General features: G+C 51.9%; 7 protein-coding genes across 7 annotated transcripts; 4 read left to right on the top strand and 3 right to left on the bottom strand.

Moving 5' to 3' along the window:
• Nucleotides 1–220: 220 nt before the first annotated feature.
• Z517_09772 (uncharacterized protein) lies at nt 221–1,900 on the top strand (the record flags this gene model as incomplete). The annotated part of the gene is made up of 1 exon (XM_013425680.1): nt 221–1,900. The coding sequence occupies one exon, from the start codon at nt 221–223 to the stop codon at nt 1,898–1,900; it is 1,680 nt and encodes a 559-aa protein (XP_013281134.1).
• A 206-nt stretch (nt 1,901–2,106) lies between these two features.
• On the bottom strand, nt 2,107–2,964 carry Z517_09771 (urease accessory protein UreG; the record flags this gene model as incomplete). Its single annotated transcript, XM_013425679.1, has 1 exon — nt 2,107–2,964. One exon carries the CDS (start codon nt 2,962–2,964, stop codon nt 2,107–2,109), a length of 858 nt encoding a protein of 285 aa, XP_013281133.1.
• Nucleotides 2,965–3,485: 521 nt separating this feature from the next.
• Z517_09770 (uncharacterized protein) lies at nt 3,486–3,928 on the top strand (the record flags this gene model as incomplete). Its single annotated transcript, XM_013425678.1, has 3 exons — nt 3,486–3,551; nt 3,601–3,711; nt 3,773–3,928. 3 exons carry the CDS (start codon nt 3,486–3,488, stop codon nt 3,926–3,928), a joined length of 333 nt encoding a protein of 110 aa, XP_013281132.1.
• Nucleotides 3,929–4,053: 125 nt separating this feature from the next.
• On the bottom strand, nt 4,054–4,809 carry Z517_09769 (uncharacterized protein; the record flags this gene model as incomplete). The annotated part of the gene is made up of 1 exon (XM_013425677.1): nt 4,054–4,809. The coding sequence occupies one exon, from the start codon at nt 4,807–4,809 to the stop codon at nt 4,054–4,056; it is 756 nt and encodes a 251-aa protein (XP_013281131.1).
• Nucleotides 4,810–5,427: 618 nt separating this feature from the next.
• Z517_09768 (uncharacterized protein) lies at nt 5,428–7,485 on the top strand (the record flags this gene model as incomplete). Its single annotated transcript, XM_013425676.1, has 4 exons — nt 5,428–5,646; nt 5,704–5,784; nt 5,840–6,106; nt 6,154–7,485. The coding sequence occupies 4 exons, from the start codon at nt 5,428–5,430 to the stop codon at nt 7,483–7,485; spliced, it is 1,899 nt and encodes a 632-aa protein (XP_013281130.1).
• Nucleotides 7,486–9,832: 2,347 nt separating this feature from the next.
• Nucleotides 9,833–10,839, top strand: Z517_09767 (trihydroxynaphthalene reductase; the record flags this gene model as incomplete). Its single annotated transcript, XM_013425675.1, has 2 exons — nt 9,833–9,941; nt 10,103–10,839. 2 exons carry the CDS (start codon nt 9,833–9,835, stop codon nt 10,837–10,839), a joined length of 846 nt encoding a protein of 281 aa, XP_013281129.1.
• Nucleotides 10,840–11,972: 1,133 nt separating this feature from the next.
• On the bottom strand, nt 11,973–13,955 carry Z517_09766 (uncharacterized protein; the record flags this gene model as incomplete). Its single annotated transcript, XM_013425674.1, has 1 exon — nt 11,973–13,955. One exon carries the CDS (start codon nt 13,953–13,955, stop codon nt 11,973–11,975), a length of 1,983 nt encoding a protein of 660 aa, XP_013281128.1.
• Nucleotides 13,956–14,291: the final 336 nt, after the last annotated feature.

Here is a 14,291-nt window from a genome sequence, read left to right as displayed (position 1 = left end):
AGGATAATATGCACAGGAGCAACACGTTGAGGGCTTCCGTTGGTGCTCTGTACCGTGGCAGGAGGTGGGTGGGAGGACCAGTGGTCACCAAATGACCTCAGTTGGCGGTGTGGAGCTCGGTACAACTTCGGGTAGTAGAGGCTTGAAATTTTTGACCATCTTTTTCGATCGAGCGCCATAGCACTGTAAAGCGTCTAACTCACAAGATAATTTTGGAACAATGGAGAGCCTCGTTGAGAATGGCGACGGTCAACTCACCATCCAAAATCTTCCACCTCCCACCAAACGAAAACGTACGAGCACAGGGCCTTTGACCACCGAAGACAAGGAAAATCAGAAACGAGTGGCCGACGCACGCAGGAAATATGGCCGAGGGCGCCCTGTTCGAGTGAACGAGGTCAAGGATAAGAAATTACGGGCGAATCTGAAAAGAATCGAGACCAAATACCGTACTGCAGCTTTGAATGCCAAAGATGCGGAGATACTGTACGAGAACGAGGAGGGATTTCTGCAACCAGAGACGGAACTTGAGAAGACATACAAGGTCCGGCAAGAGGAAATCCTGGATGCGGTTGGTCTCCAGCAAGCACACAAGTCCATCGAATTCAGGCTTGATCTGGGGCCATACGTCTCCGACTACACGAGGAACGGGCGCAGTTTGCTCCTCGCGGGCAGAAAAGGCCATATTGCGACGTGCGAATGGCGCGCAGGCAAACCAGGATGCGAGTTACACTTGAACGAGACAGTAAGAGACGCGAAATGGCTACACAACGATCAATATTTTGCTGTGGCACAGAAAAAACACACTTACATTTACGATCATGCGGGAGTCGAAATCCATTGCCTCAGAAAGTATGTCGAGACCACGCATCTCGAATTCCTCCCATACCATTTCCTCCTTGCCGGCATCGAGAATAGTGGATTCCTTCGATACACGGACACATCAACTGGCCAGATAGTGGCTGAACACCCAACCCGAAAAGGGCCACCGACTGCCCTTGCTCAAAATCCCTACAATGCTATTCTCCATGTCGGTCATCAGAACGGTACAGTCTCACTCTGGTCGCCCAATTCTACGACGCCACTGGTCAAGATCCAATCAAACGTTGGTCCTGTGCGGTCAATAGCGGTCGACCGTTCAGGTAACTACATGTTGTGTGGTGGACAAGATCTACGTTTGAAACTCTGGGACATCCGGACGTGGAAAGAGATACATTCTTACTCAACACGACAACCCGCGTCTTCGATAAGTATATCGGACCGCGGCCTTGCGGCTGTAGCAAGTGGTACAGCTGTGACGATCTGGAAAGACCTCCTCACCACCTCACCATCATCCGGACCTCCGAAGGTCCAGTCCCCCTATCTCAATTGGGGCAACGACGGCCACCGTGTCGAAAACGTCCAGTTCTGTCCATTCGATGATATCCTCGGGATCTCGCACTCGGAAGGGTTTAGCAGCATCATCGTCCCCGGGGCTGGCGAACCCAACTACGACGCCCTCGAGGTCAATCCATACGAGACGCGCAAGAAGAGACAAGAAACCGAAGTCAAATCTCTCCTCACCAAACTCCAACCAGAGACTATCGCTCTGGACCCCAATTTCATCGGTACGCTGGACGCACGCAGCGCGGAGCAGCGCAGGCGCGAAAAGGACCTCGACGCGCCCGCGGAGGACCCCCTGGCCAAGTTGAAGGCGAGAGAGAAGAACCGGGCCAGAGGGAAGAATAGTGCACTTAGGAGGTACTTACGGAAGAAAGGTGGGAAGAATATCATCGACGAGAAGCGGATGAGACTGGAGGAGATGAAGAAGGAGAGAGCCGAAAGGGAGAAAGAGAGACTCAAGCAGGATAAACTCGAGTTGGGGCCGGCGTTGTCGAGATTTGCTAGGAAAGGGGTGTAGGATTGTCACGGTGAATGGTAGTCCAAATCGCACAAACAGACATGATATATGTATATGTATGTCTGTCCTCCGCAAAGATCCTCCTTTTCCTACTATCCCGCCTAGTAAAGTGCCGTAATGTCCTTTAGTTCCTTCCATGCCCGACAGCCCAGCTGTTGTGAATGAATAGCGACTCCGAGCATTCATAATCATATCACTAACGCATGTTACCTTGAACCAGCGAATACACTTGTATACCTGTTCACAGCGGGCTGTTCGCCGCTTCCCCTCGGTACGCCCTTGGCCCACTGCTCCTTGCTTCGCTGATAGCCCGCGGTGCTCTTCCACGCAGACAGGATCAAATCGACCGTCTCGTGGACGCCCACGCCGTTCTTGATGACGGCTCTCACGACGGGCCCGCCCTCGCGCATCTTATTCGCCTCCCGCTCCATCAGATCGACGTCCGCGCCCACAGCGTCGGCCAAATCGCACTTGTTGATCACGAGCAGATCCGAGCCCGTGATGCCCGGGCCACCTTTACGGGGCACCTTGTCCCCCCCAGCGACATCGATAACGTAGATAATGAAATCGGCCAGCTCGCGCGAGTAGTTTGCCGCGAGGTTGTCGCCGCCGCTCTCGATCAGGAGCAGGTCGGTCTGGAATTTTGCGTGGAGGCCCTCGAGCGCGAGGAGATTGGCCGATATGTCCTCGCGGACGGCGGCGTGCGGACATCCTCCCGTTTCTATCGCCACGATCCTCTCCGGCGTCAACGCGCCGTGCTTCGTCAGGAACTCGGCGTCCTCTCTTGTAAAGATGTCGTTTGTCACGGCCGCGATATTGTATTCCTTCCGGAGGGCTAGACAGAGCTCGAGCATCAGTGCTGTCTTTCCTGACCCGACTGGCCCACCAATCCCGATTGTGAACGCGCGATCGCTAAAGTCGCGGCCCTCCACTATGGGCATTTCGCGGTGCAGATATGAGCCCGGCCCGTCGAGGATCTCATGCGTGTGGCCATGGTTCGCCCCATTTGTGTGGTCGTGGGAGTGAGAGTGAGAAGGCCCGCCGTCGTGAGAGTGGCTAGCCATGTTGGGAACGAGGGAAGGAAGGATTATTGGGAAGACCCCGGCTGCTCTAGCCGACGGCTAGAGAGGTGGTTTTCTCTGAGGCGCGAGGTTAGGATTATATACCGTTATCGCAGATATCGATGCTCGGAGCAACGGACGGGCAAGCGGAATGGTTGAACTCAAGTGGCAGTGCAGGTATCGTTGGGAGGATCTCGTCTCGGTTACTAACGCGAGAGGCTCGAGGAGCTCGTGAGGTGGAAATGTGATGAGTATTGTTCTTTCAAGAAAAGTTGACTGTGCACGAGGAATACTTCTCTCTGCAGTTACCAAAGGATGAACAAGCTTCAGAGGGGCAACGCAATGGACATACATGTACCCCGCACAAAAGTGTCCGCAGGCTATCGAGCAGGCTGGGATAACATCAACTTGACAATCCGCACGAATAGATTTGATGATCAATCCGGAAAGAACAGGAGTCAGGGTCGTCATAAGGAAGTACATTTTCATTCATAGCAGCAAGACTTGACCGAAGCATCGTAAAAATGGCGATTGTACATATCGTCCTTTTCAAACTCAAATCTGCACTGAGCGAAACCGAGAGAAAAGAGGTTGGACTTGACAACCGATGCATTGGCAGACCATAGTTAACAGAAACAGTTTTGCGATGATATGCTGTCACTGAAAGACACTTGTATCCATCCAACATCAAACAAGCCATATATTGTCTCCTCATCAGGCGGAGTAGACAACAGCCCGGAAGGTGCTCAGGTTCGTCCAGTCCCGCCACTCATTCGCGAAGTCGAAAGACGGGGACTGACCGACTGAAAAGGGAGGATTCACCCATGGGTTTGTTGTCGAGTTCGCTTCGAAGGAGGATCGAGACTATTATGTTGCCACCGATCCAATACACCAAGCATTTGTCAAGAAGAACGGACCCAGATTCGACGATGTCCGGGTAATCGACTATGAAAAGGGTGTGTACTAGGGGATGCTCATGGTTCTCAATAACGGGCTGCCATATAGAGGGATTGGCTGTACAGGGTCTTGACCATTGTATTGGCTCTCGTAAATATGTCCTGCTGGGTTCGGAGCATTCGATCCATTTGTCTATTATGAGACGCTAAATGACTCGCCACAACCGCATTGCTCAGTGATATTGGGGTTCTTAAAGACGAACCTGGCACTCAGCTTGTCTTCCTGCCAGTCCATTTCACTGCCGATGATGCTGAATAGTGCTTTGCTGTCAATTAGGACTTTAACCCCCTCTTGCTCAACAATTTCATCAAAGGCAGCGGGCTTGTCCACATATTCCAGGTGATATGCGAGGCCTGAGCAGCCACGATTCTTGACACCAACCCTGATCATCTTGGGATTGGGTTGATCCAGAAGTTCGCGTAGATGGACAAGCGCATTGGGTGTTATGGTCATGGCGGCCTTCCGAGGCCGTAGTTTACTTCGCCGGGGTTTCGCTGTTTTGGTCTGCTCGGGTTGCGCCGTCTGTACTGGCTTCGGTTTCTGTGCCACTCTTTCTGGTACGCTTATACTTGCAGCTTCCTCTAGTGTGTTCTGCTGTACGGCGTCTCTTTTGTCTTGTCTCTTTTCACTGAGTTGCGGGTTGGGTCCAGCGATCGAGGTGTCAGGGATGTTGGTGTTTCTAGGAGGGAGAGGAAAATCGGCAGGCAGTGTATGGGGTTGATAAGACGGCGCAGTGTATAACTCTCTCTTCGATGATTGTCGAGGGGCTATACTGGAAGAGAAGGTCCTCAACGAATGGTGCGGACATGCTCTCGCGACCGAGGCAATTGCCAGAGCCCGGAAGAAGAGAATGGATGAAGACGTTGCTGGGATAAATTGTGTCGTCGACATTTTAGAGGTCTGTCGTAAGTGCGCCGTTTTTCGGTACTGAGGAGAGGCTCTAGAACTGGAGGAGTATGAGTGTACGGGGTATGTATATCTTGAACATGGAGGCGCAGGTTGGGGAGGCAGTTCCGTCATTCTCTGCATCCCAGTTTGTCAGCCGACTTCGCTCCAGCAACCAGCCAATCGGCGGCGGCTGATTTCAACACTCACGTGACACGGTAATGTTAACACGTGACAGCATATTTTTACACGTGACACAGATAATGCAACTTTTTTGGTCTGATATGTTTCTTTATCTGCCTAGTGCTGGACGTAGACGAGGTAGACACATATGGAACGTGATGGCCTGGGCTCAAAACAAGTGCTGTCCGTGAGTGACTTGCTCAGCAGACAAATATCTCTGCACTTCTGACACTGGCATCAGCCAATTGTGTTGTCGCCATCAATCACATTTGCAGGCTAAACAGGTCAACGCCGTCAGTCCAACTTTGCATATTTCGTTCAATTCTGCCGCAGCCTTCGATCATTTCTCTTGCCACCATAGTACCAACTTTCGCCTCAACCAAAGATTATGAGATCGGATTGGCTCCGCAACTAATTCAGCTCTGGACTCCTACCATCGCCATGGAGACTCCCTTGACCCAACAAACGAGGCCAGACTCCTTCGAACCCAAAATCATCCAACTCTACCTCCATCTATTCAATGTTCTCGCAAATGAGGATGGTGATGAGTCGGTGCCATCTGAGGGGTTCTGGCGGGAGTTCTTCCTTCACAAGCCTGACAAGCAGCGTCTCTATGATATTCTCGAGCCCATGACAGCTTTCGACCTTGTCCATATGCAAGTATAGTCAGCTCTCACGCTTGCATCGGCCCATTTCCCACGTCTAACGGCTATTTAGACGCAGATGAGGGTATTCTTCAAACGTGCCATAACTGAAGCGGGCTCGGGAGATTCCTCCCGGAACGAAAATGCTTTTGACGTACGTTACTCTTGAATTTGCTCCTGATTAACGCATTGAAATTGACACCTTTAAGAACCTGACAGCTTTCCTGTGCGCCGTATTCACGAAAAAGTACACCAACCCCAATACCGATGTGATCGAAGTACTTTCCGGGCTGGACACGATTGATAGGTCAATGTCTGATCTCGTCCACATCCTTGAAACAACCATTCGCCAGGCGGACAAGGATTCGTTGCGAAGCAAAGCACTTGATACTGCCCTTGCACTGGTTGCCGGCGGCTTCCACTCAAGTCTGGTCACCTATTTCATGCACCGCGATCTCTTTTCGGCGTTGATGAAGGTAGGCACATTCCCTCTGACCAGAAGTTATTCTCATCTTCAATCCAGTATGTCCACGATATACCCGAATCTCCCACAACCAGCCTCAAAGCATCTATGGTCATTGGCATATTGTCCAGTTACAACAAATTCGAAGCTCAAAATGTGTACCAGAACCGGCTAGAAGACTTCGTCAACGAGGAAACAATCAGACTTCTGGTTCGCAATTTTGCCATTGCATGTCTAGTCATACGTGACCAGTATGTGTCTGTTCAAGATGATTATCCTGTACCGTGGAGTTTGAATTCGACGCTTGTCATGGTTGGACTTCGGTCGTTGTCAACTGACGCAAAGAAAGCAGCACCTCCATCAGAAGAGGAAGCCAAGGCTATGCTCCTTTCTCTACCCGGGGAAGATGCCGCCTGTATCCTTTCGCTGTACTCTTTCACCCAAGCAAACAAATTATTTGCTGCGAATCTTCTGAATCTACCTGCCGAGAAAGATAAGGAGACACCATTTTCTGCCTTCCTGTCAATGACCTCGTATATCTCACACCATGCCTATCGTGGCCCACGACAGTCAACATACGCCGTCTTGAGCCTGCTGTCTATCAGGATCATCGTGGAAGACCCTGCATTGGTCAAAAAAATTTGTTCGCTGGATGCAAAAGCGTTATTTCGACTATGTCGTCAAAGGCCACCTCACCTTCCATTGGTCACATCTGTAAGGATCCCTGCGACTGCCATTCTGGATGTATGTACCGATATTCTTAGCCACAACCTAAGAAAGAGACTGGACGTCCGCCTGTACAGCCTTGCGCTGGGTATCATACTACGTATCGTTACCCACCTCGAACAGACCAAGACACGCCTTCAGCATCATTGGGCGTATATTTGGGGCTCGCTCTTGTCACTCATGCGGTTTCTCACGCAGTATGCCGCTGACCTGAAACACCTCAGAGACATTCGGGAAGACTTGTGTGCGACGCTTGCGAGTCTAACTGCATTCTGTTTGGCAAAGGGTGACGGTTTTCTACCTGATCCGGCCAGTTTCGATGACTTTTTCTACAAGCTCATTGAGGGGAACGAAGTTCTGTACAGATTCAAACAATCATATTGCGATGGGGGTCCCCAGTCCGACACCCTGAAGCGATCGGTCGAGGCCCTGATTAGCGTCTCATCTCATTATCACGAATTATTGAAAGCACAGCATGGCAAGAAGACGCATCAGTCGCCAGCCGCGATTCAGAAGGTCATCAAAGAAGGTTATGAGACGTTGAACCTAGAAGCTGATGAAGGGTTCGGCCGATGGGAGAAGTGGCGTGAAAGCGATTGGAAAGCCGAGCTGAAAAAGATGATCAGAGTTGCTGTTGAAGACGCCAGAATCTTTGCGCTGAGGTGACAACCGGACGCAGGATATTGTGGTAAGGCGACTATTAAGTGCGTCGGCTGCGAGCATCGTGCCCAACCCGTTGACACGGCTAGTTTGAAGGATGTCTCTGCCTTCACACTTGGACTATGCGGAGGAGGAGGTGCTGATGTGCTACGACCCTCTGTGACAAGTCCAACCACGCCAGATTGATAAAGTGGGTTCTACCGAGCTACAAGCTCGTGGACAGGGGAATCAACAAGTAAGCGTGCGACATGAGATTTATGGGCTGCCGTGGGAAAGGCCGAATGGTGCTCGCTCTGAGCGTCACTAGGTCAAGTCCCTGTCTCAAGTCTCGATATCAGTCCCGGCAGCCTGGCATCTGTGACGGTGTCGAATTTTCAATGGCAACAAGACCACAGCGTCGGGGACGGATTGGTACGATATATTGTCAAGAGTGTACATCCCATAGCTATGATGATGCCTCAGTTGTCGTGGAACAAGCTGACACAGACACGGATACTATCACGTGGACCCCACGTGGAATCGCATCCCCTTGTACCCTTTATCGAGCACCATGAGTAATTAATTACTAGGTAGCTCATCCTCAATAGTCCCGCTTCCTGTAAAGCCTGTCAACTGCCAACCTCTTAGCGCCGGAGTCCAACAACCCCGCTATCGGAGCCCCTTTTTCTCCTACTGGCGTCCGCCACGAGGCTCCAAACTCACCACCGCCTCAGATAGTCTCATCAACGGACTTTGCGTGGATTTCTGTCCCAAGGTGTACACGTACGTACTCGTACGCACATCCGATCCAAGGAAAATCGAGCGGCGCGCAAAATCAACAGAACGGTATGTGTACGCGGATGAAGCCCGCGGAGGAAAGTTCTGCTGCTTGCCAGACATAGGCAGGTTTCTTATGCAGGACTGGGACGGGAAAGCAGGGCCGGGGGAGGGGGGATATTTTGTCTTGGAACAAACCCCAAGCACAAAAATGGGTATTCGATACAGATAATATTATTATCACCCAGGCATGTCCCAAAAATGCATCCAAGAGACGAGACTGGTGGCTTTAGCGTGTAGCCTTACCGAGTCATTCATCTGTCGGTGAGGCGGGTCTAGAAGTGCCTGTAGGACTCAAATCATCAAAAGGAGTAAAGACAAATCTCCGAGATAGTTCTGTTTTCTCACAAAATCTCACTTTAGTACGGACAAAACGTTTGGGGTAGCGGTTCGTACAAGAGAAATGATACGCGAAGATCTCTTTACGTGTCTCGCTCTTGTGGCCTCCTCGTGCTCCTCCTTACCAAATATTGGCCCCCCTTTTGGGTGGCCCCTTTGAAGAATCGTGCAAAGCTGCCGACTCGTCAGAAGCCGAAGAGCCAGACCTAGTCCGGGCCCGAGTGTGGGAGTGTGACCGAGGGGGGCTTGGGGGGGCACCACGCGGGCGGGTGGGAAGGAGTGTGTTTCCTCGCATGTCTCGGGCATTGAGAGTTTCTGAGGTGCGGATCTAGGGCTCTCACAAAGGTCAGAGTCTCGTTCCCGGTTTGGTGTAGGAAGGAAATAAGCAAGACTCCCGAAAGAGACGGTGCGAGCAGAATAATGCTGTCGCGGTAGATGTGAAAGGGAATAGAGAAAAGAAATCATGGCCCCCAATCACTCAATCAAGTCATGTTCAGCGATTATTCGGAACCCGGGGGCGGTGAGAAGATCTCACAAGTTCCCAACGTCGACCCCAAGACCGAAAGGGCCACCTAGACATCTGCAGGTGGCTACCAGGTGCACCTTTTCGGGGTGTGATGCCCCCTGTTCATCCTCCCCCCTGTGGCTATGCGTTAGTGCCCAGCGGCCCTAAAGGTAGGCAAGGGACGGTCTCGGTAGGCACAAAGGGAAAACAGCAGGCGGTGGTGGCACCAACTGGACGGTAGGTCGTTAAGATGCCCCTCCTTCCACTAGTTCGCACCTGGAAGATCCCCGTGAACCAGTGACAAGCGCCCCTCAGCGTCGGGCCCCTGGCAATAACTGGGAGACCCTGAACGCCCCTCATTAGTGGCCGCTACGCCAACTAGGCCGATCGCCGTCCCCCACCCAGAGCATTAGCTGCGGCTGATGGACTGTTAAAAATAATATTTCCAATCGAACTTTTTTGGTGGAGGGAGGACCGAGAGGGGGGAGGGGGACACAAACAATCACCACCCCTTATCCTAACACCGTGACCTTTTTTGTTCAATAAAACTCATTTTCCTCGTCTTGACTCCCTTCTTCCTCAAGTGCTGTACATATCCCCCCCTTTTGCTCTCATCTATTGCAACCTTTTGGATACTCTTTTCCTACCCTTTGCTCAATTTCCAACACATCCCTCCACACCGCCTCCTCCAATATGTCTAAACGAAACTCGACCAGACTTGCCAATGGCGCTGCGTCCGCTGCCGACCAGCCTGTCCCTAGCTACCTCCTCACTGGCAAAGTTGCTCTTGTAACTGGATCAGGTACGTCTCAGAAAAGAGAAGGTTGAGTCCCGGTTCGAAGGCCGCGAACAGTTTTCCCCTTGGGAAAGAAACGTTCGACCTGGCTCTTCACCGCCTCTTCCCACACCCGAAAAGATGGGAGAGAAAGGAAGACAAAGGCTAACAGATTGGGCACAAAACAGGGCGAGGAATGGGTCGTGAGACTGCTCTCGAACTTGCCCGTCGTGGCGCCGACGTTGTCGTCAATTACGCCAACTCCTCCAAGGCCGCCGACGAGCTGGTCGATGAGATCAAGGCTCTCGGCCGCGACGCCATCGCCGTCAAAGCCAACGTATCCGATGTCTCACAGATTGTCGACATGTTCGAGCAGGCCAAGAAGCACTTTGGCAAGCTGGACATCGTGGTCTCGAACTCGGGTGTGGTTTCCTTCGGCCACTTGAAGGACGTTACCCCAGAAGAATTCGACCGTGTCTTCAACATTAACACCCGAGGCCAATTCTTCGTGGCCCGGGAAGCCTACAAGAACCTCGAGGTCGGTGGCCGCATCATCCTGATGGGTTCCATCACGGGCCAGGCCAAGGGTGTCCCCAAGCACGCCGTTTACTCGGGCTCAAAGGGTGCCATTGAGACCTTTGTCCGCTGCATGGCTATCGACTGCGGTGACAAGAAGATCACCGTCAACGCCGTTGCCCCCGGTGGTATCAAGACCGATATGTACCACGCCGTCTGCAGAGAGTACATTCCCAACGGCATGAACCTGTCGGATGACCAGGTCGACGAGTACGCTGCCACATGGTCGCCCATGAACCGTGTCGGCCAGCCCATTGATGTTGCCCGTGTCACCTGCTTCCTTGCCTCCCAAGACGGCGAGTGGGTGAACGGCAAGGTCATCGGCATTGACGGTGCCGCCTGCATGTAAAGTGCCAGAAACAGCAAAGACAAGAGTTTTGGATCTGACCCAGACATGACATGAGAAGACGGAATGGGTGGAGCAAGAGAGGGAGCAGTACCACAATTATTTTTCCTGCAAGAGAAGCAAGCACGCTGTGAGAGATTAGATGGGAAGGGATCCGACATGTTTTTTCCACCTGGATTGATGATATTTTATGACTCGCAAAGATTTGAATTGGTCAATGTTCAGGGAAAGGAGGAAAAAAGAGAAGGAAGCTTCTTGCGGTCGGATCGTTCTCTGCCAGCCATATATTGGGTATCTATTCATTTCTCAACCTATCTCGGGAATCCACAGCATCTGAATGCGAGCGTCTATTCGGAAAAAGAAAGTGATGTCGTTGTCCTGGTCATCGTCGTTGTCAGGCGCGGGAGTTTTACAACCTACAGAAGACAGTGCTTTACATAGCTTTAGCTTGGCAGCTTGGGTACCCAGTATTCCTATTATTCCTAGTATTATAGACAAACAAACGGGGGCCGAACTTCCATCCATTTCCGTTACAGATCTATCTATCTAGGGGAAGTGCAGTGCGTTAATTAATACGCTTTTCGACTTTCCTTTTTCAGAAAATACCAAACAAACAAACAGATAGATAGACAGTTCATTGATTACTTGCCACAGCACCTTCGTCCTCGTCTTCACCACATCCCCGCATGCTCCTCCCACTGCTCCGCCCCTGTTAGTGTTTGTGTTAGTGTTACCGTTACCGACATGCCGATTTTTTTTTCTCCTATAATTCTATCTATAAAGGTTCCCCGTTCACCGACTCGACTCAGCCAAGCAGGAGATAGGAGTCAGGAGTCAGGACTCCGGCGTTGGCGTTCTAGAATCCCAATCCCTTGCTGAACACCAAGCTATGTATGTACGTATGTACACAAATAGGTAGGAATGGGGGAGGTAATTCCCTCTCCGGGGTTTGTACTATGTACGTTTGATCTGGGGATGTGGAGGATGGTGGAGGAAGAGTGATTTCATATCCTCCCTCCCGAGTCCTGAATGTGGGTTCTTGTCCCCTGAAAGGCTTTCGGCTACGATCTCTATCTCAGACTACCACTCTCTCTCACACTTGAAAGACCTCTGTCTAGCTTCCCAGTCCTGTTGGCTTACTTCCCCCTCGCTTTCGCAATTAACCGCTCGTCCAGCGCGTACGGCTCTCCGTCTTCTGCCCCAAACACCACGTCGTCCTGCAAATACACCAGGATTCCCCGATTGCGCCTCTCGGCGTCCTGCAGGCGGAACAACAGCCGGCCGAACGCGTCGGATTTATGCGACGTCTGCAGGAGCAGGTTGTGCTCCGAACACCATTCCTCGACGAGCGATCTGAATGTCATCTCCTCCATCGCCTCAGCGAGGCCAGCCGTCGTGGTGGAGGCGGCGGTACGTGGCGCGGCAGGGGTGGCGGAGGGCAGCAGTTTGGGTTTCCTCGACCCGAGCAGCGGTTTCCAATGCGACCACGACTCGGCATCGACTTTGGACTTGACCAGGGATCTCAGTTCGGGGAACCGCTCGAGGTCGAGCGCCTCGGAAGAGATAAGCGTCCACCAGTCGAAGAGCCAGGTGTGCATGTCCGGAGCCCTACTAGACTTTTTGCTTCTGCCGCTGCCAAAAGTGCCTGGATCGAGTGACTTGGGAAATCGTTTGACAGCCTCGATTAACCGCGGAACAACGGTTTCATGTAGGATCTTGTGGACGAGGAAAGGGGGAAGTAGTGGCGTCCAAGCATCAATCAAATTGTACGCCGGGTCTGGGTCGTAAATGTCCCATTCCTTGGACAGTGCCGTGCGTATGCGCGGGTACCAGTGCAACAGGAGCAATGACTCAAAGTAGGTGGTTCGCTTGCGGTGGCGGGAAGATCTTGACTTGTCAACTTCAAGGAGCTGATCAATCGACTTCAGGGACTCAAGGAGGTGAGTGGGATCAGAAAGAGGATCCCATTCAACCATTTCACGCCTGAAGGGGGTTTCGAGGCAGGAAGCAGTGAGTTCAGGAAGCGAGAGCTCAGAGATATAATTGACAAAGCGGACTTGGATATCCTGTAGGCGGGTTATAGAAGAGCTCCAGTTCCGAGGTTCATTCGAGTCGTCCACATTGACCCGCTCAAATGCCGAAATGATGTCGTTGTAGCGTTGTATTTCTTCTTCGTGCAATGCCAATGCAGCGCCCAGCTGCATTTGTTCCTGCTCCAGATGGGTTTCTTGGTCCTTTGTCGAGTCCCAAGCGTCGGCAAAAGCCTGCAACTGGAGCTTTATGCGGGAAGTGGCTTTTGCAGCTTCGAGAGCCGGTGATGGTGAGGCTTCTCTGGTAGGCGTCGAGAAGCCCGACAAGGAGGTAACAGTCTTGGTTTCGGCTCCAGTTGCATCGACAATGATCTGTTTCATTGCCTCGGGGACGTGGAGGCCCCTCGATTCGATTGCGGTGACAGCATATTTGGCCTTCGGGGGTGCCTTGATTCGTGGTGTGCTTGTGCCGGGTGTCGAACCTTTAGAAGAGGTCTTGTCCTTCCCTGCGTCTTGTTTCCTGCGAGCAGGTTCTGGTGTGCCGCTTCCCTGACCCAAACCAGCCCGACTCTGTAGTACTTTGGCCTGAATAGGTGCTGTGATTCCTTGTCCTGACTTCCCTAGACCTTGACCTTCGACATACCCTTGTTTGGCCATCATCCGTGCCGCAAAGGAATTTTTGTTCATGCGGCCACCGACACCAAATGCTGAGGGACCCATGCGGACAGGCTTTTCTGATTGTCTTTGGGGAGACATGTCCATGGGCGAAGTGTCTCTTTCTGCCCTTGCTTCGTCGTCGTTGTATTCGCCTATATTGAAGGCGGTTCGAAATCCACTCATACCAGCGCCCATTCCCAGGCCCATACGCATGGAAGGTCTTTCGTCGTCAACATCTTCTTCATCTTCATCTTCTCCGTCTTTTGCCTCGTCCTGCCTCTCCTCTTGACCAGTAGATTTGACGAACCCCAGCCCACGATTGCGCAATATCTTTGTCGTCTTCCTTCTTTTATGTGGTCGCTCATCGTCAGATTCATCGTCCTCGTAGTCGCGAAGGTTGAAGGGTTGATCGTCTTCCGAAGAGTCGCTCATGTTGCCACGGCATCAGGATCTAGGGCGGAAAAGAAGGCTGTCTTTTGAGGGCTGTTTGTCGGTATGAATGGTCTGGGCAAAATGACATCGCATGCGCAAGATGTCGCGTGTAGTAGAAGATGTCGTGGCACATGCAAGAGAGTTGTCGATCTCCGATCTGATCTGCCTGCGCATAAAAAGTTCTGGGCAACTCCATCGTGGAGGCCGAAATTCGTACGAGGATTTCCGGAATAGGCACAGTGATGTAATTCGGTGCAGCTCCATTTCGAACTCTCCAATTCCAATAAACACCGGCTACGGAGCACCTCATCATTCAGTTTCAACTCCCTTTCTCAG

Source organism: Fonsecaea pedrosoi, assembly GCF_000835455.1.
Source record: "Fonsecaea pedrosoi CBS 271.37 unplaced genomic scaffold supercont1.6, whole genome shotgun sequence".
NCBI lineage: Eukaryota > Fungi > Ascomycota > Eurotiomycetes > Chaetothyriales > Herpotrichiellaceae > Fonsecaea > Fonsecaea pedrosoi.
The sequence above is the reverse complement of the archived record's forward strand: the minus strand, read 5'-3'. Positions and strand labels throughout refer to the sequence as shown.